At 36.1% G+C, this 26,534-nt stretch overlaps 1 protein-coding gene and 1 non-coding gene across 9 annotated transcripts in view; both read right to left on the reverse strand.

Moving 5' to 3' along the window:
- The window catches only part of CNOT1 (CCR4-NOT transcription complex subunit 1), a 148,822-nt gene that overhangs the window by 19,298 nt on the left and 102,990 nt on the right, over nucleotides 1-26,534 (reverse strand). Inside the window, exons 18-43 of one of the 8 annotated variants that reach the window (XM_073225564.1) lie at nucleotides 26,122-26,323; nucleotides 24,891-25,019; nucleotides 23,519-23,643; nucleotides 23,005-23,291; nucleotides 22,015-22,093; nucleotides 19,985-20,215; nucleotides 19,515-19,655; nucleotides 18,395-18,574; nucleotides 16,451-16,567; nucleotides 16,012-16,122; nucleotides 15,618-15,695; nucleotides 15,264-15,441; nucleotides 14,298-14,428; nucleotides 12,824-13,120; nucleotides 12,020-12,160; nucleotides 11,822-11,926; nucleotides 11,077-11,196; nucleotides 9,764-9,955; nucleotides 9,081-9,223; nucleotides 8,453-8,561; nucleotides 8,188-8,357; nucleotides 7,306-7,558; nucleotides 5,075-5,323; nucleotides 3,923-4,086; nucleotides 3,605-3,722; nucleotides 2,395-2,496 (exon numbers count right to left, since the gene is read on the reverse strand). In XM_073225564.1, the coding sequence (XP_073081665.1) occupies nucleotides 2,395-2,496; nucleotides 3,605-3,722; nucleotides 3,923-4,086; nucleotides 5,075-5,323; nucleotides 7,306-7,558; nucleotides 8,188-8,357; nucleotides 8,453-8,561; nucleotides 9,081-9,223; nucleotides 9,764-9,955; nucleotides 11,077-11,196; nucleotides 11,822-11,926; nucleotides 12,020-12,160; nucleotides 12,824-13,120; nucleotides 14,298-14,428; nucleotides 15,264-15,441; nucleotides 15,618-15,695; nucleotides 16,012-16,122; nucleotides 16,451-16,567; nucleotides 18,395-18,574; nucleotides 19,515-19,655; nucleotides 19,985-20,215; nucleotides 22,015-22,093; nucleotides 23,005-23,291; nucleotides 23,519-23,643; nucleotides 24,891-25,019; nucleotides 26,122-26,323 (4,152 nt within the window). Of the gene's footprint in view, nucleotides 1-2,394; nucleotides 2,497-3,569; nucleotides 3,723-3,922; nucleotides 4,087-5,074; nucleotides 5,324-7,305; nucleotides 7,559-8,187; nucleotides 8,358-8,452; nucleotides 8,562-9,080; nucleotides 9,224-9,763; nucleotides 9,956-11,076; nucleotides 11,197-11,821; nucleotides 11,927-12,019; nucleotides 12,161-12,823; nucleotides 13,121-14,297; nucleotides 14,429-15,263; nucleotides 15,442-15,617; nucleotides 15,696-16,011; nucleotides 16,123-16,450; nucleotides 16,568-18,394; nucleotides 18,575-19,514; nucleotides 19,656-19,984; nucleotides 20,216-22,014; nucleotides 22,094-23,004; nucleotides 23,292-23,518; nucleotides 23,644-24,875; nucleotides 25,023-26,121; nucleotides 26,324-26,534 lie in introns of those variants that run through there. The other 7 variants (XM_073225567.1, XM_073225562.1, XM_073225563.1 and 4 more) reach the window with 7 other exon arrangements.
- Nucleotides 17,578-17,715, reverse strand: LOC118973727 (small nucleolar RNA SNORA46). The gene has a single exon (XR_005063250.1). It is a non-coding gene; the product is annotated as a small nucleolar RNA SNORA46 (small nucleolar RNA).

The following is a 26,534-nucleotide window of genomic DNA, read 5'->3' on the forward strand; positions in this document are numbered from 1 at the left end:
TCTGAGGTCGCCTGCACTTCATTCTTTCTAAGTAACTTTAAATAAAACTTTTATTCTGCTGCAAAAACAAAACAAACAAAACAAAATAAATAAAACAGACTCAGAGACATTGAGAGGACACTGGTGTTTACCATGGGAGAGGGGAGATAACAGGGCACAAAAATTCTCAATATAAGCTGGTCACAGGGATAGCAGTATAGCATGGAAAAAATAGCCAATGATTCTATAACAGCATCCTATTTTGACAGGTAGTAACTGAACTGGTGGTGGGGGTGGAGGTGGGGGGTGGATTTAATAATATGGGTAACTGTTGAACCACTGTTATAATACTGGAAACCAATATAAGATTGTGTATCAACAATACTTCAATTAAAAAAAAAACCTTCCCATAAAGAAACTCCAGGCAGAGATGGCTTTACTGGCAAATTCTTAAAAATATTTAAAGAAAAATTAACAATATTTTCACAACCTTAAGAAAAAAGTATTTTCCAACTCTTTCAATGAGACTAGCATAACTTTGATATGAAAACCTGATGTGAAAAAGATCCTAAATGTTAGAAATATAAATCAGTGATATATTATCATGACCAAATAGTCTGGGAATGCAATGGTGGCTTAAGCATTTGAAAACTGATGGAATTACATCAACAGAAAAAAATAACTACATGATCTTGAATGCAAAAACAATATTCAATAAAACCTCACAGCCATTTATTGACTTTAAAACTTAGCATTATGAACAGAAGGGAATTTCCTTAATCAGATAACGGTATCTTTAAACGCAACACTATAAATTTTAGAAAACATTATACTTAATGGTAAATTATTAAAAGCTTTTCCCAAGATCATTCATGAGATAAAAGCTTGCCATTTTCACTATTTCCTAGGCAACGCTGTCCTGGAGCTACTGGCCAAACACTTCAGTAAGTCAAGAAAAGAAAAGAAAAAACTACTGATGATACATATAGATAAAATTGTGTGTATAGAATACAACGCCCTCCCCAAATACAGATAGACTCAGGAGAGGTAATTTTAGCAAGGTAGCTGGATATAATGACAATACACAAAAATCTATTTTATTTCTACTATCCACTACCAAAAAGTAAGAAATGCGAATTTTAAAAAGGTATCTTTTACAATTTCACAAAACACTAAAAATCTAAGGATTAAGTCTAAAGAAAGATGTTTTAAAACCTCTACACTGAAAACTACAAAGCATTACAGAGTTAAAGGTCTAATTAAATGGAGATACACATTCATGGATTGAGCAACATCATTAAGATGTTTACTCTCTTCAAATTTATAGATTCAATGCAATCTCAATCTAAATCCCAGCAAGCTTTTAGAGGTGAGGCTGATTACATACAAAGTTTTTATGAAACTGCAAATGAGAAAAGAATAGCCAAAATGTTAAAAGAGAAGACTTTGTTTGATTATTGTCTTACAATCAAGACAGTGTGGTACTAGCCTAAGAATAAACAACAGATCAACTAGAGAGCTATCCCATACAAGTAATAAATTATCTTGACGTTGGCACCAAATCAATAGGAAATGAAGGACTTAAATGACTCTGGGAAGCCTTATATATTAAGGGGCGGGGAGGGAGAGAAGGGTGTATGAGATAAAGAAAGAAATAAACCTCACCATACACAAAAATTAATTTGAGATAGACTGTAAATGTATGGCTTCTTGGGTGCATGCAGATTAGAATGCAATTTGGGATTGGCAAAGATTTCTTACACTAAACACCAAAAGCAACATTTAAGGAAAGTAAAAGATTGAAAATTTTGACATTAAATTAGAAGCTTTGTTCCTCAAGACACCTTACTTTAAGGAAAGCCACAAGAGCAGGGAATGTATGAGTATATCAACCAAAGGCTTATGTCCTGAATGTATGAAAAATTCCTTAAAAAAATTTAGCTACACAGGTAATCCAGTAGAAATATAAGTGCAAGACTGGAAAAGGAACATCACAAAAGAAGTATATCCAAATGGCCAATCTATACCTCAAGATAATAAAAATCTAGTTAAATTGAAAAAGTGCAATAAAAATCCACAATGAGGTCCTACTGTATAACTTACCAAATGGCTAAAATTAAAAACAGACAATACCAAGTATAGTAAAGATGTAGAGAAAGAGTAATGCTATTGTGCTGCTGGAAGAGTTAACTGATACACATTTTGTAAATTGGTAGCAACTAATAAGGTTAAAAACATATGAATACCTTGGCTGGGTGCTGGTTATGCAAGAACATTTGATTTTTGTACTTTTCTGAATATATGCTATGCTTTTAAAAGCTTAATAATAAAAACAAATGGTAGGTCTCATGTCCCCAGCTGGAAGTTTTTTTAAGGTTGAAGTTTAAAGTGTTTTTATAATTCCAAATTAATTACCTTGTAGAGGATTTGCATAGGTTTGGTGAGTTCCACATTTCTAAGGAAAGGTGCTAAATATTTGAATAAATCAATCAGTAGCTGTGCATACATAGGCCATCCCTGAAAGAAATGAAGGAGTCATAATTATATGCAGCTGCTGTCTTGCCACCAAAAAAGACGTCCATGCAGCTACACTGTGACTTGATTACTATCTTCCTCATACTAAATATAACTAGAGAATATTGACATAAATACCTCTCTTAAAAGACTGATTGGCATTAAAAGGGAGTAAGCATAATTATGGAAATAGAGGGAAATGATATCTGAAACAAACTGGTTCCAGAAATTCCAGGACATATAGGTCCTTGTGACTGTAGCAAAATTTAAAGAGGAGGGAACCTTGAGAAAATGTAAGACAGAACACAAAACACCTAGCCAACTAATAAACTGAGAACTGGAGGTCTGTTTTCTTAATCCCTGTTTTAATTAAGTCCTCATCTTAACCATTTCATTTCCCACTCCCAACTCCTGGCAAATGACCCTATCTGGTTTATAACATGAATCCTCTATATTCAGGCCCAATGTGGTTCACTACAACCCCAAATTATACCAGTTAGAGTCATTCTTGGTTCATTTTATTCAGTATGTTGTGCTGCTTCTATTGGAATGCATTTCTCCATCAAAGAAAACCTGCCATTTAAGGATTATCTAGCTCACTGTCTTTTTGCCAAGCATATTAGTACTCATATTTACTTCTGTCTAATTGCAAGATAAGAAAGTTTTAATGTTAACTGTATTTATTACTGATTACACTAAAAATGCTTTACTATAACTTCATTCAAATTCAAACACAGTACACCAGTGGTCCTCAACCATTGAGTATGAGAGCCTTTAGCATTTAGAATGAGAACCTGTAATATTAGCAGGCTCTAGAGTGTCATCTATGTAAGTGCTCTAAAGTTGCAACTTAAAAAAGAAAAAAAGTCCTTAACACTGGCAAAGGTGACCCACAACAAACAGACAAGCAACACCCTAATCACTGAGGATTGTCTTTCAGGCAGAGGCAGTCAAGTATCTGTTAAGTACTCTCCACAACTTGACTCCACATTAAATAGAATTATTCCCAACTATGCCTGGAAGAAGTACAATCACTACTAAATGACTAAGAGTGCTAATAAGCCCCAGGTAGTTACAGTCTTCATCTGTAGAAGATTAACTGCAGCCACACCTTCTGCTGTGGCGTATGTGCCAGCATTCTTGCAATAAATATTCTATGGGAGATCAGTTCAAGCCAGGCATACACAAAGCCAGGAGCTTTGGTAGGCCTCAAGATGTGGAATGTATTGCTGAAAGAAAAAAACCTTCGTCAAGAGCATTGTCCAACATAAATACAGTGAACAACAGATAAATATAAACAGACAACAGGAAAGCTGTATTGTGAATCAACAGGCCTCAAATCTATAAACGGAGTTCTACATCTCAAATTTTACTGCACTAAAACATCAATTCCTAACAGGACATCTCTATTAAATTTAACAATACTCACCAGAAAGCTGTAAGTGTCTGGAAATTAATGGTTTCCAATACATGTTCAGGTGCATTGAGTTCCAAGAGCAGCATGATAAAAATTCGATGGTAGGGAAGCTGCTGAAATTCACTTTGCCGAACATCATGATCCTGCAGGAGAACTCCCACTACTATACCAAGAACCTACAGAACACACAGATTACAGTTTGTAAATCCTGAACATAATTCGCCTGCCACTTTCTACTCATGCTTTTTCAACCTTGCCTTCTTAAGGCCCCCATTTAAAAAAAGGATATATACCATCTGAATGCAAAAATGTATGTTGGCAGCCAACGGGGAGGCTATACACTGGTTTGATGTAACCTGAAGAGTTTTTGTTTTTTCTTTGACTTTTAATACCCTTGGACCAGAAATGTAAGCTTTCCACAAATGCCCACCGTGTTTCTAAAAGCTCTATAAATCAGCATGGTGTATCATTTTATCATGTTTAAACATCTAACAACCTAATTTTTCTGGTCTGACAAAACTGACAAGGGACAAATGGTGTGTACATCTCTTGGCATTTAGTAGATGGGGGCCAAGGACGCTATTAAAGCTGCAGAAATGTCTCAAAGAACTGTCCTGCACTCCACTTAATTTTCCCACTGAACAGTGACAGATGTTATAACTCATGTAATTACCCAATACCAAACTACAAGTTCATTTTTGTACCATTTTAATATTCAAATTTCCAGTAAGTCCACTGTATAAATCAAAAGAAAACTGTACTTTGCTCTTTTTTAGAAAATCAAGAGAACAATTACAATGTCATTCATGGTTATTTGAGCTGACAGTCTATCTGTTACCAGTGGACATGTCAAGCCAGTTCATTCAGTGATTCTGTGTATTGGCGAAAGCTCATACTACCTAAGCATCTCATGTTGTTATTAAGAAACATTAACACACTGAAATTTCCCCCACCCCTGGGGGTGGGGCGTGTCTTTTAGTTAGGGCACCACACTCTTCTTCTAAAATCCAGTGGTTATGTTTACATAATATTTATGAATTTTATTTCAGAACATAAAAGGGGATGTTAAAAATGTTTTAGGAAAGGGGTTGGGCCATGTACTGTTGAGGATCACTGATGCAGACTTCAAGTGCACCAAGACTAAGGCAAGAAAAAATTTCTGACCTTGTTCAGCAGATTAATCTTTGTGACAGTATTGGTGGCCTCCCCTGAGTGTTTCACTAGCAGTGCAATGAGTCGGACAAAGGCATCCAGGTTGTGATAGCACTTGGCACGGATCATGGTAGGATTAGCAGCAGGATTGTGCTGCTGCTCTGCCTGAGCACGGTAACTGATTTCAACACACATTTCAGTACACAGACGAAAGAACCTTGTTATGAGGTCATCAGTCTTCAGGATTCCTTGTTGGTGCATCTACCAAAGGAACAAAAATATATAAAGATACAATGAGATAATAAGAATGAATAAACTTTTAATTTTCACATTAAGAAGTATTCCATTCATTCCTACTGTCACATTTCTAATTCATACTTTGCAAAAAAAGGTATAATGAAAATGACTCCTCCATTAAGGACCCATGACAATTCCTCCAGCTTTAAGTTTAATGTGCAACAGAAAATATGGAGATTGAGAAAGCGGTAACATGGCAATTCTGAACAGCAGTCCACAGCCAAATATTTTGGAAAGTTAACTATGCAAATTAAACCTCCTTTTCATAACCACTAATTAATTAAGACATTCTGGCCAATCTGTGTTTCTCCCATGGAGGAGATTAAATTACACATATTTTACTTTCTCACCCAACTTAAGATAATTTTTTCCAACTGACTAACCAGTAACAAAGTTTTTGAAACTCAACTAGCTGTACCAGGAAAATCAGTTTGTATAAGTAGATAAAAAATAAAAATACACATATATCACACCAGCTATTTAAATGTAAATTAAGTTACTTTGATGTAAATTGGGTTAACATAAAGGGCAAGTTTATTTAATAGAAAGGACAAAGTAGAAATTTTATGACATGATCTGAAAGTAAAGCAGAATAGCGAAGTTATTTAGCTGGTACAAAAGATGACAACAAGTGTTAAGACTACAGAGGGAGAAGATCAGTGGTTACTAAACAAAGAAGCCAAGCCCAAAATGAAAACTTAACTGGTATCTTGGAAAGTTTAAAACAATTTAACTGTCCCCTTCAGTAAGCAATATAACAGCTGAATTAACAATGTGCCCTAGCCAAGACAGAATGCCAGCAAAGGGAAATTTGTACACTGAAATCTGAAGAACTTACTGGAGAGAGGAAATGAGGACAGATTGCTATGATCAAGAGGAAGTAAGTACAAGGAGGAAGAGAAATCTCAAAAGGATGCAAGAGAGACAGGAAAAGTATAATACATTATCTTTTTTAAACCAAGAAAAGAAATGACAGCAAATAAGCCGGCAGGAAGAGCTGAGACAGGTGCCACATCCATACCCATGAAATACTGGTAATCATAAAAACCAGTTGATTTAAAATTCTTCCAAAGTTATGTTACAACTACTAAAATTCCAATCAGCTCTTCCACATTCAATTGTCATTTTAAACCTTCTAATTTGTAATCCTTCTTTGGTGACACACCTAAGCTTTGGTCTCAGATTGAAGAGATATAATGATCAATCTGCAGAAATAAGCAAGTCCCTGAACAAGCATTACTACAATCCTACTAAAGGAATTCTAAGGGTTAAGTACCACTCTTGCCAGTGAAGTAATACTAGGACACCCTGACAACTGGCTCTGAACCCTCACAATAGCTGAAAGCAGCCAGTGATGATCAAAAATGAAATGCTGAATGGCTCTCTTCCTGTTCCAAAAATATTTCCTCCAAACCTACTTTTAGATAAAAACTTGTTTCCCAACACTTTAACTTGAAGTCCAGTTTAAATGAAACTGAATAAAAATAAATACTGGAAACTATTTCCCAAAAGAACATGTTTAATCAGTTTTAGGTAGAGAAGCTCTACCACTTAAATATTTAAATTTGTTTTATACTTTATAAAGATGGGGTATTATGAGAATTTTACTCATTAGCCCATAATCCCATTACTGTGATTATCAAACTAGTGAAATTACTATATGCTTCTGGCAATTTCATTATTCACTATTTGACTCATTTTACTTTGTAACTAATACAATTGAAATGGGATAAACACAACTAAAGGAGACATTTTAGCTATGTTGAATTTATTGCTTAGTGACCACTGATTAGAAAACAAATAGGCTATATCAATTTAAAAGAGCAATGATGATGGGACTTTTTTTGAGTTACATGAGTATGGAGGCAACTGTTTGACCACAGGTACATAATACTGAGGTTTAATAAGGGAGGCATCACACCCTACTTATGTTGAATAAAAAGCACCTTTCTTTCCAAAAGCTCTACCTGTCCAACAAACGCAGAGAAAGCTTTGGTACTGTCACGGCCAGCTGCAGCTGAATGGTAGAGGTTCACCCATTCCCTCAGAAGATACTCTGCCTTCTCCCTCAGGCCTGGAGGATCATCGTACTCAGAGGCTTGAGAGATCCCAGAATGCATCATAAAGTTGGGGCCTCCATGAGCACGATCAATCATTGCTTCATAGTTGGATCGCACTACTTCCATCAGCTGGGGCAATCTAGTACAATAAATCCAGAGTCAAAATAGTCTACTCATGGTTGTGATTTCACATTCATACAGTTGGACAATTTGCTTATTTAACAGAAACCACAAGAGTGATGATCACTTCACTATTTCCATCTTTGAACAAAATTATCCTTGACCTCTTTATATCTGTTTACTCATGAGGACAAAATATGCAAATGACTGGACTCAGTTAAGCCACACCTAGACCAAAAAACGGTCCCTACTGAAATGATGCTGAGTTCATAGTCAACAAATATTCACTGTATGCCTACTATGTGTATGTTCCTAAATTCTCGACAGTTGAGAAAGTTCAATTTTATGTAAGAAATGGGCTTAGGTAAGGTAATTCAACTTGCCTGAAATCAATGAGATTTTACAGTAGCAGAGCCAAGGATTTAAACACAGAACTCTTAACACCAAGTCTAGAACTGTAGGGTACTGCTCTACACCAACAGTTGGCAGTTAAAGCTTCAGGAACAATGTTAGGCCTTACTAAAGCTTCCCACATATTGTAGGTAAAGCAGTTATAACAGGTAATGTTAGTAAGTCTGCACATTCATTTCTAAAGCTTTTTCCAAAGACTACCAAATACACAAGGATCCCAAAGTATTTCATTCTCACCCTTCTGGAGCATTGCCTCTGGAATGAGCATTAATCCTCATGAGGGTTTCAATGGTGTGGAACAGATCTGCCTCAGTAACATGAGCAACACTCCTTTCATCCACCAGCAAGATTTTTACCAACTGCATAGCAAATGCCACTGCCATGTAGTTTAAACCATTCTCCATTGACTGGCAACAGACAAAGCACAATGTAAGAAACACAACAGAAAAAACACACTTCCCAACAGAATCCCTTTTCCTATTTAAGTAAATTCCTTCCATACCTGAGCTAGGTGAAGATCATACTGCTGCATATTAACCAAATGATTACGAATTAGCAGTTCCACTGCCTCCACATTATATTTATATTCATCCCGACATTCAATTAGGCACCTAGAAAAAGTCAGTATTTCTTTACTCATATAGATTTAATCATACTCTATCAGGTAAAAATAAAGAGCTCATTTAAATCCATGGTCATCTGTTTCAAATTAAGGATGCCTGGAGAACCAAGTGCAAATCAGTACACAGGATTCAAAACAGTCAGTAATGAGGCAGAAAAGACAGGCTGGTGTTAAAGCTCAAGCTTTGTTCTCAAAGCCTAGAAAATAAAGCATTCCATTTAAGACATTAAAACATTTATATATAAACACCACTGCTATGAAGTCACTGAAACCTTTTAAACCAAGGATCTAAAATTTATTCTCCAAAGCAAGGTATTAGTTTTCTTTATCCATCATAAGCACCAGATGGAAAAAGGCCAACCATTCAACAATTCTCACTATGTAGAATTAGAAACTTCAAATGTCCCATTTACAATCTAGAAAAAAAGGGAAACCTTTAGACATAAACAAGGCCATATATGTCAGAAGGCTGCCCAGTAAATATTACTCTTCTAAGATGGCTACTGACCTTGTGATCTGTTTGTTACACCATGGAGACCCATAAGCCCGGCCATCTTGAAGAGCTTTCAAGACCAAGAGGTGGCATTCCCTGTAGCGCAGCAGGAGGTCAGCATCAGCACCACTTGTGGCATCTAGTAAGCCTTCCACAGCCTGTGGAAGAAGTGTTCACAACCATGGAAAATACAGTACTCCAACTATCAAAGCTAAAAAACAAACCTTATTGCCAACTACAACATACCTTCTAAAGCCTCAAATTACTCTCTCCACTCACCAAAATCCCTTTCACTTACACACACCAAGTTCTTACATAATGCTTACTCTATGTTCTTCAGTCACAGAGGGCCTCCCTGTCTCTAAACAGTCAAAATGTAATGCTCTCCATCTACCCTACCCCATTATCCAAGTACTTGGATCAAACTGTCCCTCAAAATCTAAAGAGCTGTCTTTAAAATTTCTTAAATAATCATATTTCCAAACAATTTTACCTTAATGGGGGAAAAAAAATCTTTCACTCTACCATCTGTAACTATCATGACTGCAATTCTACTCTAGAGAAAGTTACCTACTCAGAACAGAACTTGCCTCATCTTAATTTTAAAATCTTTAGCATAACTTAAGTAGATGATAGTGCAGGTCACTAGATGTTTATAAGCCTCATTTTGTCTAAAAAGTAACAGTTTAATAACTAACCTTCTGGAGCAATCCAAGAGCAGCTATGGCATCCCGAGAGTTTCGAGATAATACCACAACCTCCAAAAGACTTCTAAGAGCCTGAGCTTGAGGATTCATGGCCAAAGTTGGTGGGATAGCATGTAGGTGCTGTTCCAGTTCTGTAATGCACTTATCATAAATCTGAGCTACATCATCAGTTGCCCAAGCTTGCTGTTTTAAAAACAGAAACAAGCAAAACAGAGATAAGCAAAAATTTAAACTGTTTCCCACTGGTGCATGTAGCAATTGAAAAATCTATTAGTATGTTTAGTCCTCTTATTTCTTTTCATCAAAACATGAAAGGGCTCTTCCCTTCCTCTTCCTGAACTACTCAGTCTTAATGCCATTAGTGGAGCAGTGTAAGGCAGGCATGTGGGCGGGTTATGTCATTTGACAGTGGAAAGCCTGGCAACACCAACATAATCCAGTGATAAAAGAGAGCATAATAAATAATGGGATAGACTGAGGACAGCACCACTTGTGGCATCTAATAATCTCTCTGCAGCCTACAAAAGTAAGTAATTCAAACCATGAATAATATAGTACTCAGTCCAATTGCCAAGGTCTTAGAGAAGAGAGTAACACAGCATCTGATAGTCCTATCAAAGACACACTACCTTCAATCTATTCACGAGAACATATTGGACATACCCAACTCAGGCAATTCTAGATAGTAACTGGCCTATGAGGTGTGAAAGTGTCATGATCATGAAATAAAGAAAAACTGTACCTGACTGACCTGAGGGAAATTTTTTAAATATGGTAAATAAATGTGTGCCTCTGAAGTAGGTTTTTTACTACAAAATGGTAAGACCGGGACACTTGGAAAAATCTGAATGAGGTCTAAGGATTAAAACGTATTAACTGATCAGTGTTAACTTCCTGATTTCAGTAGTTGTACCATGGTCGCAAGAACATCTTTGTAGGAAACACAAGATCAAAGGATTCAAGAGTGACTGTTCAAATGGTTCAGAGGGTAAGTGTTTCCCCTTCATTTTCAACTTTACTGTAAATAATTGTTTCAAATTTTTAGAAAATATTTTTACAAAACACAGAAGCCATAAGGTCACCATGTAAATTCCTCTAAATAGGACAAAAATGAAAGTCAAAATAAACCTAATGGATTTAAAGAAGTATTTCTCTGTATGCCATACTGATATGATAAAAAGAATATGTATGTATACTCAATAACTGTGGGTAATTTTTTTCCTGTAACTTAAGCTTCCAGGAACAAAGTGAAAGATTAACTGACAGTAATGTAAAGCAACTGAATGTTCAAGGCAAGTATTTACCTTCATGGGCTGAGCTAAAAATCCTGTGGGCTGACTTAAATCATTTGTAGGTAGGAAGCCAGGCACATTGCGTGCAAACTCTTCATAAACAGCAAGCTGTTTTGGGTCCACACCACCAACCTTAGAAGAAGAAAACCTATTTTTTACAGAATCCTCTTCACAAAGGAAATTTTTCTGTAAGTTTGCATGGAAGTAAGCACAGAAGTTGTGAGAAGAGACATAGGAGTCATCACAACATGTAACAGCATGATCAAGAATGCAGCCACACACACACACACACACACATATTTCAGTGTTTCCCATTTTTCCTGAATGTATCCTGTTAGTCACTCTCACATATAAATTCATTAAGAGTTTACACCCCCACTGGAAAATGCCTCAAATAGGACCATGCCAGTGCAATTCTCCAATGGAGCTGGCAAAAATGATCAGGTTTCTTTTTCACCATCTCACCAATAAGTAACTAGTAATAAAAAATACATGTACCAGAAGAGAAGACCAAGTTGGGAAACAAAAACTAACAGGCACATGAATTCTTCACAGTAGCACTTCAACAATTACAGGCTGGGAGGCAGGAACATCTAAGGCCGCCTCCATAGGTAGCCTTTAAGTGAAATGCTACTGAGATGGGATACTTTCTTGGAAACAACATTTAATCCCACTGGCCTGGTCTTGGTGAGGAGTTTAAGCAACAAGGAGAGAGAGAAAATAAATATGGGGCAGGGACAGAGCCCCCAATTCTCACTTTCAGTCTGATTTGCTCTGGCATCCGCTCAGCTTGGTATGTTAACACAACAGGATCACAGTACCTGCGCCCTTCTTGCCTAGCATGTTTTCTCAGCTCAAATTCCTGCAAATAAAAAAAGTCACTGAGGTTCTTGTTATGAGGCACTTTCTTAAACAGAACAAAATTTTCTTTAAAAAGCAAATGCTAAACACTTACAGTTGCTAATCTCTTATCCATTTCAGGGCCTGCTTTTTCTACTGCAGTCTTCTGAATAAAACAGCAAGCTAATTCACAATTGTCCTGAGCTAACTGAGCAGCTGCCTGATCCATCATTTCCCTTTGTTGTGGGGATGCAGTCTAATGGGGAGCAGAGAGACAGAAAAAAAAGATGTAACATTTTCCATGGATAGGCGAGACAGGTAGACAAGGATAATAGGAAATACAGCACTTAGACAAATGAACTTTTTTAAGTTTTTACTATACTTATGACTCTAAATTAGCTGTGGCCATGAAATATTCATTTAGAAGATGAAAATAACACTCATTCAAAACATCTTACCAAATTGCTGTGAAGATGGTGAATAATATGAAAACTGTAAAGCAGTGAACAAAGCATTATTAACCATGACATCTGAGACCCAAAATCAGTAACTGAGTTTTTTTAAGAAAGAGTGTGTGCTGTGTATGTACATACATAGTCACTTTAAATTGTTTTGTACTATCCTACTCCAAGTGTTCTAAATTATTCATGGTAAACAGAATCAAGATTGTTAACTGATGCATTTTTTTTAATCCCTCATTTCTTTAAACCAAAAAATATTTGGGTGTCTCCACTAAACACTAATGAGGATACAACAGTGTGCAAAAACAGATGTGATACCTCACCACACAGAATTTACAATCTAAGAGGAAGGAAGACATCAAACAAATACGACTAAAAATAAGTAGAAATGCAAACATGAAAATACTCAGACAAGCAGTAATGAGTTTTATATTATACCATGGAACTAGTCAACTTACACGAAGGGCTGAGGCAAAACTGTTTTTCAGGTTAGTAGATATGCTCATGAGCAAAGGTTCCCTGCAAGTAATCATAGCCATTCCAGCTGTCAAGTTACGCATCATGTGATGAGCTGCTATTCGCATTCGAGATTCCTCAGAATCCAGGGCAAAATCCTTTCTGACTATTTGCTCACAAGTAGTCATAGCAATCTTGATCGATCGATCCACCACAGGATGGACCAGCTCCTGGACAGCCCGTTCAATTGCTTGGCGCACACACTGCTTCAACTGCGGATGGGCCTGAAACAACGGAATCTAGGTGGGGAAAACAAATTCCAATCAACGGCTTGTTTAAATAAGACAACCCAAGTTCTATCAGTAGTCACACCCATGATGTTGGAAATTATTTCCAAAACCAACTTCCACTTTAACCAATGAAAAGCTAAAGGAACAGAAGATGGGCTATGAAGAATGAGTGGTAGTCAGTATACCCTGTGATACTAATAATATGTGGTTGATTTTTTTTTTTAAGTTTAAGGGTAAATTATTCATTATAAGACTACCTACTTAAAGACACAACTACCTGGTTAGTTAGAATTTGTGGCTCAAGCACATCAAAGTACATCTTTACTAGCTTGGGGAAATACAAAGATAATCAAGTATACAGAGAAAAGGCTTTCTATAAAAACAATTATTGCTACAAATATTTCCTCAGAATATTGAGCATTTTACATTACTGTACATTGAGGCCTTCTGCATCACCAGAAAGACTGTTTTCAATTTTTTATCTTTGGTATCAACTATGCCTTAATACTACTCTCGGTCTCTTTAACTTGTTGAATTTCTTGCTAAGAAATTTTTAACACATTCACGATGAACACATAAAAGTATTTTGATTACTGGGAGTACTATAAAGGCAAATCACAATTTCTAAATCTAGGTTTTGTGTTTTTTCTTTCCAAAAGACTGATTACCACATGTTTATGTAAAAAAAAAAAAATTCACTAGGTTAAAATGCTTTCAAAGCCATAAATGTATTAATGTTACTCCTGTATTCATGAACATTTTCAGTTTCTAAAAAGGAAAAAGACCATGAAAACTCCAAAAATCTGATTCTGAACTAAGTAAGAGATAAGCAGAATAAAAGATTGAAGATAATCAATCATCACTCTGAATATACACAGTAAAATGTTACCTCTGTAACTGCAGGAAAAAGGATTCATGGGAAGTTTATTTTATACTGATTTTAGAGCAGACTGCCTCCCAAAACTGGCCACAGAAATGTAACTAAAAGTACTGAGTCCCACTTATACACATAGACATAACTTCAGAGTTGAAAATACTCCCAGCTATATTATATTTGCTCCCTGAACAAAAGCGTACAACCTAGAAATCCAGAAGGAAGACAGGAGTTGGGGAAGGGAGGCTGCCCAGTTTATACCACACCACAAAGTAGGAATCGGGGGCAGGGGGCCAATGCTGGGTTACTTACTGTTGGGTTTAAAGTAATGTGTGGTGCCAGGCCTGCAAGGGAGTAGACATTGATGTCGTGGTAGCTGTATTGTGGCTGTGGTGGAACTGTGGCTGTACAGGTGGTACTGGTAGCTGGTGTTGTTGAAGTTGCTAAATGGAAAGAAAGAAAGCAAGAGCTAATAAAAAGAGCACAGTTCTTGACTTTAAAGTTAGCACAGTGATCAAATGGTCTTTTTCTAATTAAACTAACTGGATCAGTCAGTGGTCCGGTGGGGGTGGGGGTGGCACAGGTCACATCTTTCCTGCCCTTCTGAATATCCATGAGGGAAATTTTGTTATTTTTAACAGAGATCTGAACAAAGCATATAAAACTGTGTCAGTGACAATGCCCCTACAAAAAGGAAATCAACTGAAAGGTCATGCCACATTAGCAGGCCCAAGCCTTGCTGGATTAATCTATCCTACAGATACCTACTTTCAACCCACACTGGTTCCCTGGTTTCACCTGAGGATTCTTAGCTACTGAGGGCTGAGAGAGAATGAAAAGCTGGTTTATTCTAACCACATCTCCCAATTGTTCATCCAATACCTCTACTGCCCCACACTTCCAATCCTCTTGATCCAACAAAATTATCCACTCCCCTGGCAGGCTGAGCTGGTCTAGCCATCCCCAGATTTAAGGATAACACAGGCCACCGTGCCATGCAATTCTTTCAGAGACCTCAAACAAAGTAAAAGATAACCCAACTTAGTTGGGATATGAGAACACTGGGTTAAAGATATTTAGTTAAGAATACCCTATTAATTACCTGGAAGGATTGTAATATGGTAAGACCATAATGCCTACACATTACTAACTTTTCCTTAATAATCACCAAAATTACAGCATCACATTTATGCGGGATAAGTATAATTCACTATATGCATGGCAATGTATCATTTAAGAGAACATTCTGTTAAGTAGAGGGTTAATCATCACACTTACTTGTGGCTGTGATGGGAGGGAGTTCTTCCGGCTGCTTAACATCTTTCTTTGGAGCAGAGAGTTGCTCATCTAAGTTCTTTAGGCGATCTTTATCCTTTAAGAGGTTTCCAGGTTTTAGCTCATTGATGTCTAATGCAAGGTTCTTGCAGAGGACCTCAATCTCAAACTTCAAGTTTAACTGCATAATTCCAATATTTAATTAGAATTTTAGACAAAAATTTAGCTTTATTCCTAATTCACACTATTCTCACCCAACTGTTACAGCTATTCCCCAAAGTACTCTACCTTTTCTGTAACTTTTAATAATGTGAAGGCAGATAATGTTCCAAAGGAACAAAGCAGCAACAAATTTACCTTTAAATCATGTTCCTGATGTAGCTCTGCTAATACATTCATAATTGCCATTGTCCAGGGATTGGGTGGCCTAAAAATCTAAAGAAAAGCTATTATGTTTGAGCTGGCCCCAAAATCACTCTTAATTTGTATTGTTTAACATAGTTAACAAAACCCCTACCCATCTGGTCTAAATCTTATTTCAGAAAAATACCAAAATCCAAAGATACACAATAATAATATCAGTCCTACAATTCTACTAAGCTTCTCACATTGCAAATTCAAGAAATTTCCCTTCTTTGAGGAAGACTGAACTAGCTCTATGTTCTTAAGAACTAAGGTTAAAATCTCTTGATCTTGTGCTGAAACATATTCTTACAAATTAGCCATCAATAAAAATTTTAAATCTACTCACCACACTACGAATGCTAGACTCTAAGACTTTGGCAACAAAGGGCACTACATAGAGCAACTCTTGCTGTCCTTTAACATAAGCCTCTAGCAGCAAAGATTTTACATCCAAGTCCTAGAATAAGAAGAATATTTTTAAAAGCTTGGAATATACTTCAAAACCCCCAAATTCATCCCCAAAATAGGAATCAATATACTTTCTGACCCTGCCTAATGAAAAAGAAGGGGTGACCATCATACCTTACTGGCTTTTGTTTATCCCACTAAACGCCAGGAGACCCCACTAAACGCCATGAGCATACAAACAATTAGGGATTCAAACAGGGGGCAGACTCTTACACCCAATAATCATTAAAATAACCCCAAATAAAGTCAAGACATTTAGACATAATATGATGTATTAATATTCTCAAGTTTTACATGAACCTTTAGCTGGAACTCACAGTGTGTAAAATGGGTTTATTTTTAGCTAGTGTGATCATTCCTAGCCAATGTCCCAAGTTCTTCAGCAAAGAACGATCTGAGAAATTGGCTGCAGCTTTATCAGAGGTCAGGAGCACCTGAAATAGTACAGGATGAAGAAAGGTATGAAAATGAACTTACGAGAAAAATATCTCAACTAGATGTTTGAAGATTCCATTTTACTCTGTATAAAAAACAAGCCATCTATTCTGAGAACATGCCCCCCCAAAAGTAAATCTACTTACTTTCTTAGCAATGTTTTGCTGTATTCAGTGACATTTTTACCTTTACATGTCTTTACATTTTGTATTTCTTTTTTTTAAACAGGCATGATACAAATACATCATTCAAAATACAAAGTATACAAGGTTTAAAGTATCATGCACGGTCCCAGGAAAAAGTAGTTTACAAGTACTTAAAACTCTGAAAGTTTTAGCTAGTTTTGAAGGAGACCCCCAACAGCAAATATACTCTGAAGAGCTAAATTCAATTCAACAGTTATAGCCATAATTCTTAGTCCTTCAAGTTGTTAGGCATATGAGGAATGAGACCAAGATTGCAATATCTACTGCAATCTTTAGCATTGTCCAAGATCACCAGAACTCTCTGGAGACAACTAAAATAACTTTCTGAAACACACATTTCTATTTTTTTTTAAATTTTTTATTAAGGTATTATTGATATACACTCTTTTGAAGGTTTCACATGAAAAAAACAATGTGGTTACTACATTTACCCATATTATCAAGTTCCCACCCATACCCCAATGTAGTCACTGCCCATCAGTGTAGTAAGATGCCACAGATTCACTATTTGCATTCTCTGTGCTACACTGAAACACACATTTCTTTTCTGATTTCTAGAAAACTAACCAGCTCATTAATTCTCCAGATCTTACTTTCCCAAGGAAGACAGAACCATCATGAGTGTTCTGGGCACACACATCCATCTACCTACTCATGCTTAACTCTTAATTTACGACTCTTAAGTTTACATTTATTATTTATATCTTTGTTTAAAAGAAAGGATCCTGAAATTTTGTTCCTGAGTATATCAGGACTTTCATATATTCCAAACATTCTTGCTATGAAATAAAGGCTGAATATAGCTATGTTCCTTAACTCCATATGGCAACAGCAGAATGGCACAAAGTCGGCTGTGCAAAACAGAGAGCCAGGAATTCTTTTGCACTACAGCGTAACCAAGAATGAGGAAAATTCCCATCCACAGGTTTAAATATAGTGCTGGTTCTGAAGACAATGTCCCAGGTAATTCAGCAAAGAATGAATACAGTTGCATGCTGGTTCACACACTTTTCTTAAAGACTTATTCCTAAGAATTAAAACACTTGAATTCTACGGAACAACCATTAGCTCATTAGGAAGAGTTTGACCTCAAAATCAACTGATGGGAATCCTAAGCCACAGCAATTCACAAATACGTTTGGAGTAGAGAGAGGTCTGGCACTGAAGATGACAAATGAAAACACTCACTGCAGCAATGTTTTTGTAATACTAAAAGTTACTAACAACTGAAGTATCCATGGGCAATATACATATATACAATGGATTTCTGTAAGACCATTTTAAAAACAGTAATAACAGCTAAGAGATTGCTGCAAATAATATGTGGAAGGGGAAAAAAACAAATTAAAAACATGCACAGAAAGTGAAGATGGAATGATGAAAACAAATTCAGAACAGTAGTTACTTTCAAAGTAAACAGTATGTGGAGTATGCCTGTAAGACTAAATTCTTCATGAAATTTAGTTATGTATTTGAAAGAGACCCTGCAGCAATTTTAGTATTTATTAGAGGCAATATATAGGGAAAAATAGCAACACCCCCCAAATTTTCTATCTGTACAATCAATCCAGTATTCTCAACTTCAAAACAGTGATGAAAAGAAATACAATTCAATCTTACTTTGATGTTTCTATAGGTCTCATTCAGAACCATCTTATTGAATTCAGGATTCTTCAGAGTGTCAAGGAAGTTTGAATATAGGCTGTGAAAGTTTGGCTCAATACTGACTCTCTTCATAACCAGATATTGTGAAACCCAAGGCATAAATTCTTCCTTCACAGTTTCTTTTAGTTCTTCAACCTAGACAAACCAATGACACAGGAATTACACAATTAGAACATGATAAAATATGGTTTTGTGTTTGTTTTGGTGAACAATACTATCATAGATGGCTACTTGCAAAATGAGATACTGAAGTACGATGTTAACACCTCTCCCCTGTATAAGACAGATGCTGTTCAGACAGTATATTCAATTCCATGTTAGTACAGAGATGATTGTCTCTCAAACTGCTGGTGATTAGGACTAAAACATCTATATCATCACTTTTGGCTTTAAATCATAAATGTGGTCCCTCACTCCCATCTTACTAGACTTTCTATTTGACCAAAAGAACTGAAGTTACTAATAATGTACAACCTGCCATAAACAGACCTAATACCAGAGATTGTTTTCTACATTCCAATCTCCAGGAATCATCTGCAAACTTTGAAATTTCCCTTTCAAAAAGATGCTAAAGGCTTTAAGTTTCTCCCCAATTATGATAGGACTATGAAAGATTATACTTGCATTACATCTCAAAACCCCTTGTTTAGGCTATTCTTACTGGCTAAAACAAGCAATTCCAAGTATTAGCATATAATCTTGAAAGGCATTTCTAATGCTTTTACAAGGTCTACCTCAGTTATGAGGCACCTAATAAATGCTCTGAATAGTCTGAGGGAGGACATGAGTTGTAACAAAGTACAAATGGAACCTTCCATCATCATGAGATCATATTTATTTCAAAAAGCCTGTAACTAACTGGAAAACAATACACTTAAAACTAGTACTATTTGATGTCTACAAAAACCACCACCACTAGCTGTATACCCACATTCCCTTCATTCAGATTCTATTACCTCTACCTTTAAAGTTAAGTACTCAAAAGGAAGCAGAATGCCAAGTACCAGTCCCCTAACCCATGAGGGTAAGCGTAGAGAGTACTGTGGTGACATACAAACTTTTCTATCATGCTCACCTTTTGTGTCATATTTGACTGTGAGAGATTGTTGAAGATAAAAGCAATTTTCTCTTGAATATTTTCTGGGGGTTCTACAATTCTCTCTGTTTGATCTGTAGCCACAAGTAACGTATCTATATTTGTAGTATTAATAGAAGGCTAAAGGAATGAAAGTACATAAAATATATTAAAATGCATGCCTGACAAATCCCAGGAATAAAATGTATACAGATTCCTTTAGTATAAAATTTACACATGGTGTACAACTGTGCACTCAAAGTGCTGGCAAGAATATGTACTAAACTATTAATATTGGCTGTGTCTGGGAAATTTACAAAGGGAAGATAAAAAGGGAAGAATGATGGTCTTTATATCATTTTTAGTGGGCATGTGTTGTTCACAGTAAAATTAAATACATGCTCAGTATTGGACACATTAACAATATAACACCATATACTAGAGAAAAGGAAAAAGATAGACCTACTTACTGGCACATCTTTCTTAAAGCTGACTCCGGTTGGCCTGGTGACTGTAACTGTTTTAGCAACAGTGGTGGTTGTTGAGGTGGTTACCATAGTGCTAACTTGACCAGCAAGGGGAGCTTTTGCTGGAACTTGGGCCTGAGCCTGGGCCTGAGCCAGTGCAATACTTCCAGGGGTTGTGATAGAGCCCTGCATTTTCACAGGAGGGTCTCTAGATTGCTGTCCATACTCGATATACTATAGGGGTAAGGAGAGGGAAACATTTAAAAATAACAGCTCTCAAGAGAAATTGAAATTTTTGAATTACGTTACCTTCACTTTCAAAAGGGAAGAAATCATTTCTGAGGACTCTCTGGTTCATCTCTATTCCTTACTCCTTACATCCTGGCCCATATTCCCACATACATAAAACATAAGTGGACACCACAGACTCATCAGGAAGTAAAATGTAAGTATGTTCTTAAAATATTTATGAGAAATCTAGCAAAACAGCTTTCAAAAAAGCAGCCACAAACACCTGCATCTATCATTTCTTTAAATCCCCAAATACAAATAAACTTACAATTTATAAAGCTATATAGTAACCACTCTTTTTTTTTTTATTGGATGCTACAAAACACTGCAATGGATTTCTCAGCAATGCTATCACTGTAAGACAAGAAGAGACTGTATACAACCAAGCCAACTGGACGGTATAATATAGAGCAGGTATATTGTTTTTTCCTTTGTTTCACAGACCAATAAACCTCCAACCCAGACAAAAATTAAAAGACTGAAATACAGTTCCTGATACTATTTCTAACAGTCTACATTTGTCAAAACAAAAATTACTGTAATCTACAAATATGATAACTATTCAAAAATGGACATTTTCAAGTAGAAAGGACATCTGAAGAAAAGTATAGCTCCTTAAATTGACAAAGTATATACAATGACCTCTCTCCCCGCTCTCTGATTATCTTGCTACAGTGGGTGCTGGGGACCACTGTTTTGTGTGATCCATACCACCTCTGGTGCTTTCCAGTCTTCCAAGGTCCATATTCCCTGAATTCCAAACACATTTGATTGCAGTAAAGCCTTTTATCACCTATCCTAGCTTTTCAAAACTCTGTTTTCCTATATAGTTTTCAGTACTATAGTTTTGGAAATTTTTCCCAACCTCCTCATGTGAATGAATATACTCCTGCCTCCCATTCCATGGTGTCCTAGGTTGAATCATCACAATAACCCTACCCTCCCACAAATAAAACCAACAGGATGAGGCAGAAAACACTGGATTAATTCTAACATAAAATTAAAAGAGGGTTCAAATTCTGATCCTTTTGAATCCTTAAAATACTATCTCATAAAGCCATTTACCTGCTTTATATAAAGTTAATAAAGATTAATCAACTTTCTCATTCACTGTTAGGTCTTTAACCAAAGTCAAGACAATGGTATGAATGTTGACCAATCAATCTAAAAAATCAATCAATAAAACCAGAGTTTATGAATTGCAAGAACAATCACATAAGATGGCTTAATAAGTATTTTCTCTAGGTCCATTTCCTCAGGAACTGCCTCCTCTTCAATAAGTACCTCAAAAACCCTACGCAGGTGGTAAGAAGACTGTATTAAAGAAGCATTAGTATCAGCTTTTTGTGAAACATCTTTCAATCATATTGACATTTTAATCAGGAGTTAACTTTACTTATTTTTATCCAGGATTCCCACTCCAAATCCTTTTTACAATCAGGCAGGGATTCTCTTACAGCAAAGAATGTGTATACTTCAGAACACTATCAAGTTAAAAGAACTGGTAAAAAAAACCTTCTATTACATCAATCAAAACCACTGCTCAGGAAAGATCGTCCAAGCATGACATTTTTTCATGATCTGTTATTAAGCTGCAAAATGAACAACAAATAATGTAAACCTATATCATGCAAATCAGTATGAAATCTTAATGCCATTCCCAGAAAACCCAAAATAAAATAAAATAAAATAAAATAAAGCCTCCAAGTACTAGACAGAGTTCAGGTGTCAAAGACACTTACCTCCTGTAAATGATGTGGAAATTGCATAAAGTGACTGATAGAAGCCAAGTGCTGACAATACTGGGGATAGTCCTTCAATCTGCCAACAAAAACATGAATGAATGAATGAATGAATTCATTTCATGTAAGAACAAAGGCAGCAAAATTAACAAAGTCTGCCTTCCAAATGCTAGCCTAGGCCATTTCCCCCATTCTACCTATGAAACACCTTATTTGATGAGAATGCCAAAGGGAAGGACACATTAGTAGGGTGGGTAATACTTATGAACTTCACTCCTTTTATTTCAGAAAACAGCATCTTGACTTTTTCTAAAGTCATAGTTTACAATTGGGTTACTATGAGCCACTAACTAAAACTGCTTTCTGGAAATAACACCAAATGTTAGTCAACAGGTGAATGGAAAAATTTGTAGTTAATCCATGTAAGGAGATACTACTCAGCAATCAAGAGAAACTACTGAAACATGCAGTATCATGAATAAATCTTGAAAGTACTATGCCACATGTAAAAAGTCAGGTTCACAAACATTTTATATGATTCTACTTAAAAAACGATCTGGGAAAACTAGAGACAAATCAGCTTAGTGATTGTTAGGGTGTTAGAGCTGGGGTGGGGTGTTAACTACAAATGAGAACAAGAGTGCTCCTTTGGGAGTGATGGACACACTCAGTATCTTGATTGAGATGGTGGTGGTTACACAGCTAAATGTCAGAATTTTTTAAGCTGTACACCTAAAATGGTGAATGTCACTGTATATAATGTATACCTCAAAAAGGCAAAAAAAACACATTTTTTATATTTATACTTTGCCTACCTCTTCTATGGTAATTTTAATGGATTCTTTTCACTTTCTTAATCTTCTGAATTTCAAACAGTGGCTACAATTAGTTAATATGCCCATAACGATGGAGCATGGCAAGAAAATGATACTTAGTTGTTTCCCCTTAGGTTAAAAAAGAGAAGTTTCATAGGACACTTATCCAACTCACCTGTTTTTAAATCTATCTAGTGCAGCAATCCCAAAATAATACATTTTGGACCCAAAAGGCTTGCGTAAGGCTTCAAGAACATATCGCAGGGCAAGACCTAGTGCCATGTAAGTGACCAGTCCTTTTTCAATTATCCCACCAAACAGGCAGGCTGTTATATGTAACTCTTTATCAGGGTACTGGGGAAAAAACCGGTATTCTTCAAACAAGTTCCTTAGCATACAGTTAAATACTTCTCGTTCCCTCTTTATGGTGGAGTCTTTAAACCTCTGTAGCATTTCTAATACCTAGAAAAAAAAACAAGACAAAGACAATACACACATAAAGAAAACTGTTAAGAGCCTTCCTCAAATATTAATAAAATCGTTAGGCAAAACGTTTAATAAATTTAGCCAGAGACAAATATTAAGGTTTCAAAAGATCAGAACACTTTGAGTTGGACTTCTAAAAACTTTAAAAAGGGCATTTAAGATTCAGCTAAACTGTAAATCACTAGATCATCCTACACACTCACCTCATCAACAGACATGGTAGGATGTGGTGGGTGATTATATATTCTCTGGAAATAGCTGTTTGCTTCATCATCTATCTCTTTACTAAAGTGCTGATTTGCCTCTGGCCACACCTGAGACAAGTCCGCTGTCAGAAACAGAAATGCAACCAGTAGAGATTAAAGTTCTTCCCCCACTTCCCCATAAAACAGAGAGCCAGAGAGACCACACAGTTTTAGTATTAAGGGAAAGAAATAAAGAAATTGAAGAAGGTACTACGTGGTCAAGTTTCAAGATTCAAGTGTTCTAGGTACATACAAAATATTTTAACAAAAGTGCCCTACAACTATATACTTCTGTTTTACTTCCTTCATTAGGACCATGAAAGTTCACTTGTTTAAATTCACAATACACTTACCCTTAATATAACCTCAATTGAGGTTTAACAAGTCTTTACTATACTTTCTAATTTAAAAAATCACATTTAACATATAAGAATTATCAACGAATGTGCATGACACACTAATATATACACAAAGCATGCTACAAAACATAACATTCAGACCACCCTTTCACACTAAAATTTTCAAGTCAGTTGGTATACTTTCAAATCCTATATAAGGAATACTTAGTACCAATGACAAGAAGGGTATTTGTAAGTCAAATGATACCTATGTATTTAACAATGAGGACTCCTCTGCCCTTGAGATAATAAATTACTAAGGTGAAATTTTTTTAACTTTTAAGTTATATCATATATAAGGCTATATACCACAAAGCTACAACCTTAGTTATTTGCTTTATAAATGGGCAACCTGAAACAAAAATCTGAAGTTTTCCTAGTTGCTCTTAGTATGTCAAAAAAATAAATAAAATAAATTTATAGGGTAAGTTTTAAGTGTTACATACATTTAGATTTCTGAAAGTAATATCGTTTTACTCTATTTCTTACTTTTAGGATAACACCCCTAAGGCTGTCTGGCACTATTTTTCTCTGGCAATCCACATCAAACGTGCAGTGATACTAACATTTTTATTTTAGCAATTCAAATTCGCTAGTTTACCCCTACTCATCTAGGAGGAACATTAAGATAACTCACTGTTCAAGTAATGACTCTGTAGCACCTTACCACATTGATAGACAGTGACTGCAATGGAGTGGGCGTGGGACTTGATAATATGGGTGAATGCTGAAACCACAATGTTGTTCATGTGAAACCTTCATAACATGATTGTATATCAATGATACCTCAATTTTTAAAAAAAAGGTAAGTCAATGTTTTTGTTCACATAACTCTAGGGACAACAAATCAAAGATATAATCAAAAAGTTTTATGTCATCAGTCACGCTTCACAATCACAGACAACACTACCACTTACAAGGTTTCATCTTACTCTGCTGGAATGTAGGCTGGTTCAGTCCAGAGGTGCCCAGTTTCCTCTGCACAAAAGGATCGTTATTCACTGCAGGGAGTCCAAGAGCCCCAGTTCCTATACCAGTCAGACTGCCTGTGCCAAGACCACCTACTAGAAAGAATAAAGGCAGCCAGAAGTGTCATCCTTACTCACAGTCTTGACTTCACTCACATCAAAGATATAAGCTCTTATTTAAAAAGTCAGGGTCTTTGTTAATTCCCATACAATGTCTACTTAATTTTACAGACAACCAAAATAAGAAAACAAATACAGAAAATGCCAAAATTTTCTTCAGCAATTTGGAATCACCGATTTATATTCTTGGTAAAATATTAATATATGAATTTTAAACATATATAGGGCAGTCAAAATGAGAGGAACTCACTTCTCTCAATGATTAAAATTGACGAATTTCATGCTACTATCTTCTAGTTAGCATGAGCCAGAACTATTTCATTCTTCTCAACTTTAGGTAACAGAATCTCATAATAGTTAGGACTTTGCTAAGAAGGCCTTTAAAGTACAGTAACTTTCATTTCAATGGATGGATGATCAGGGCTAGAACCACATAGCAGCAGCATTAACTAGGTTACAGATTACAGTGTCAGAACATTTCAGTACTTAAGTTTCAGTATTCTGTGAACGTGCTATACTCTGAAGGTACAGATGCTGATTACTTAGGAGAAACAAGTAGGGTACGGGGGGAGGGGGTGTAACTGTTACTTCCATATAAAGTTAAAAGCCAAAATACTTGGGAAAATTGAAAAATTTTAGGAATTTTACTATCATTTCCAAGGTAGGCAAAGTGCAATGAAGCAGGACATTTGCCTAAATCTGATGTGGGAAGTATTTTCTACCTTTATGATCCAATTTTCTATCTTTATTACGCCAATTTTGAGTAATTCATAAACCTGAGTCCTTTAACTAAACCTAAGTCCTTTAGAATGTGCAATTTACATGCCTGTTACTGTTTATACTATCATTTGATAATACAGAATCTTTAATGAAAACTCATAAAATTTACATTATTTTAGTTACAATTTGACTGAATATTACTAACAGTGTGTTTTTCTCCTCTGAACTATTGATGTTGGAGCAATTTGCACAATTTAGTTTAAGTAGCTTCCTTATCACAGTGACTCTTACCACAGACTAAGGATACAATGAAGCTTACACATAATCTGCGCCCTTCCCCACCACATCCCCTTACCTGGAAGCTGGGATGAAAGTCCTCCAATACCACTGAATGCAGTAGTCTGATTTGGGGTTGTAAGCGGTGGAAATGCTTTTGCTGGTGACTGAGGAGTACTGAATGCAGAACCCAAATTTGGAGGAAAACCCTGCATACTCTGGGTGTGAGGGGCAGCAGAACCACCTATACTAAGAGATGCCATTCCAGCGAGAGGGTCAATCTAAAGAAAATTATGAAAATATATACATAAACATATGCAGACATATGATACAACTAAAGCAATCTTTAGCAACAGGCTCTTCATAAGCTTAGTAAGTCAACTGCAAAAACGCATTCAACACAATGATATTTAAATACCCAAAAAAGCAAAGTGTGTTAGTCATCTTTCTACCTATGTCATAGATGGACAAGGTTGAAAGAGTAAGTCCCTA

This window comes from Manis javanica, chromosome 17, assembly GCF_040802235.1.
Source record: "Manis javanica isolate MJ-LG chromosome 17, MJ_LKY, whole genome shotgun sequence".
NCBI lineage: Eukaryota > Metazoa > Chordata > Mammalia > Pholidota > Manidae > Manis > Manis javanica.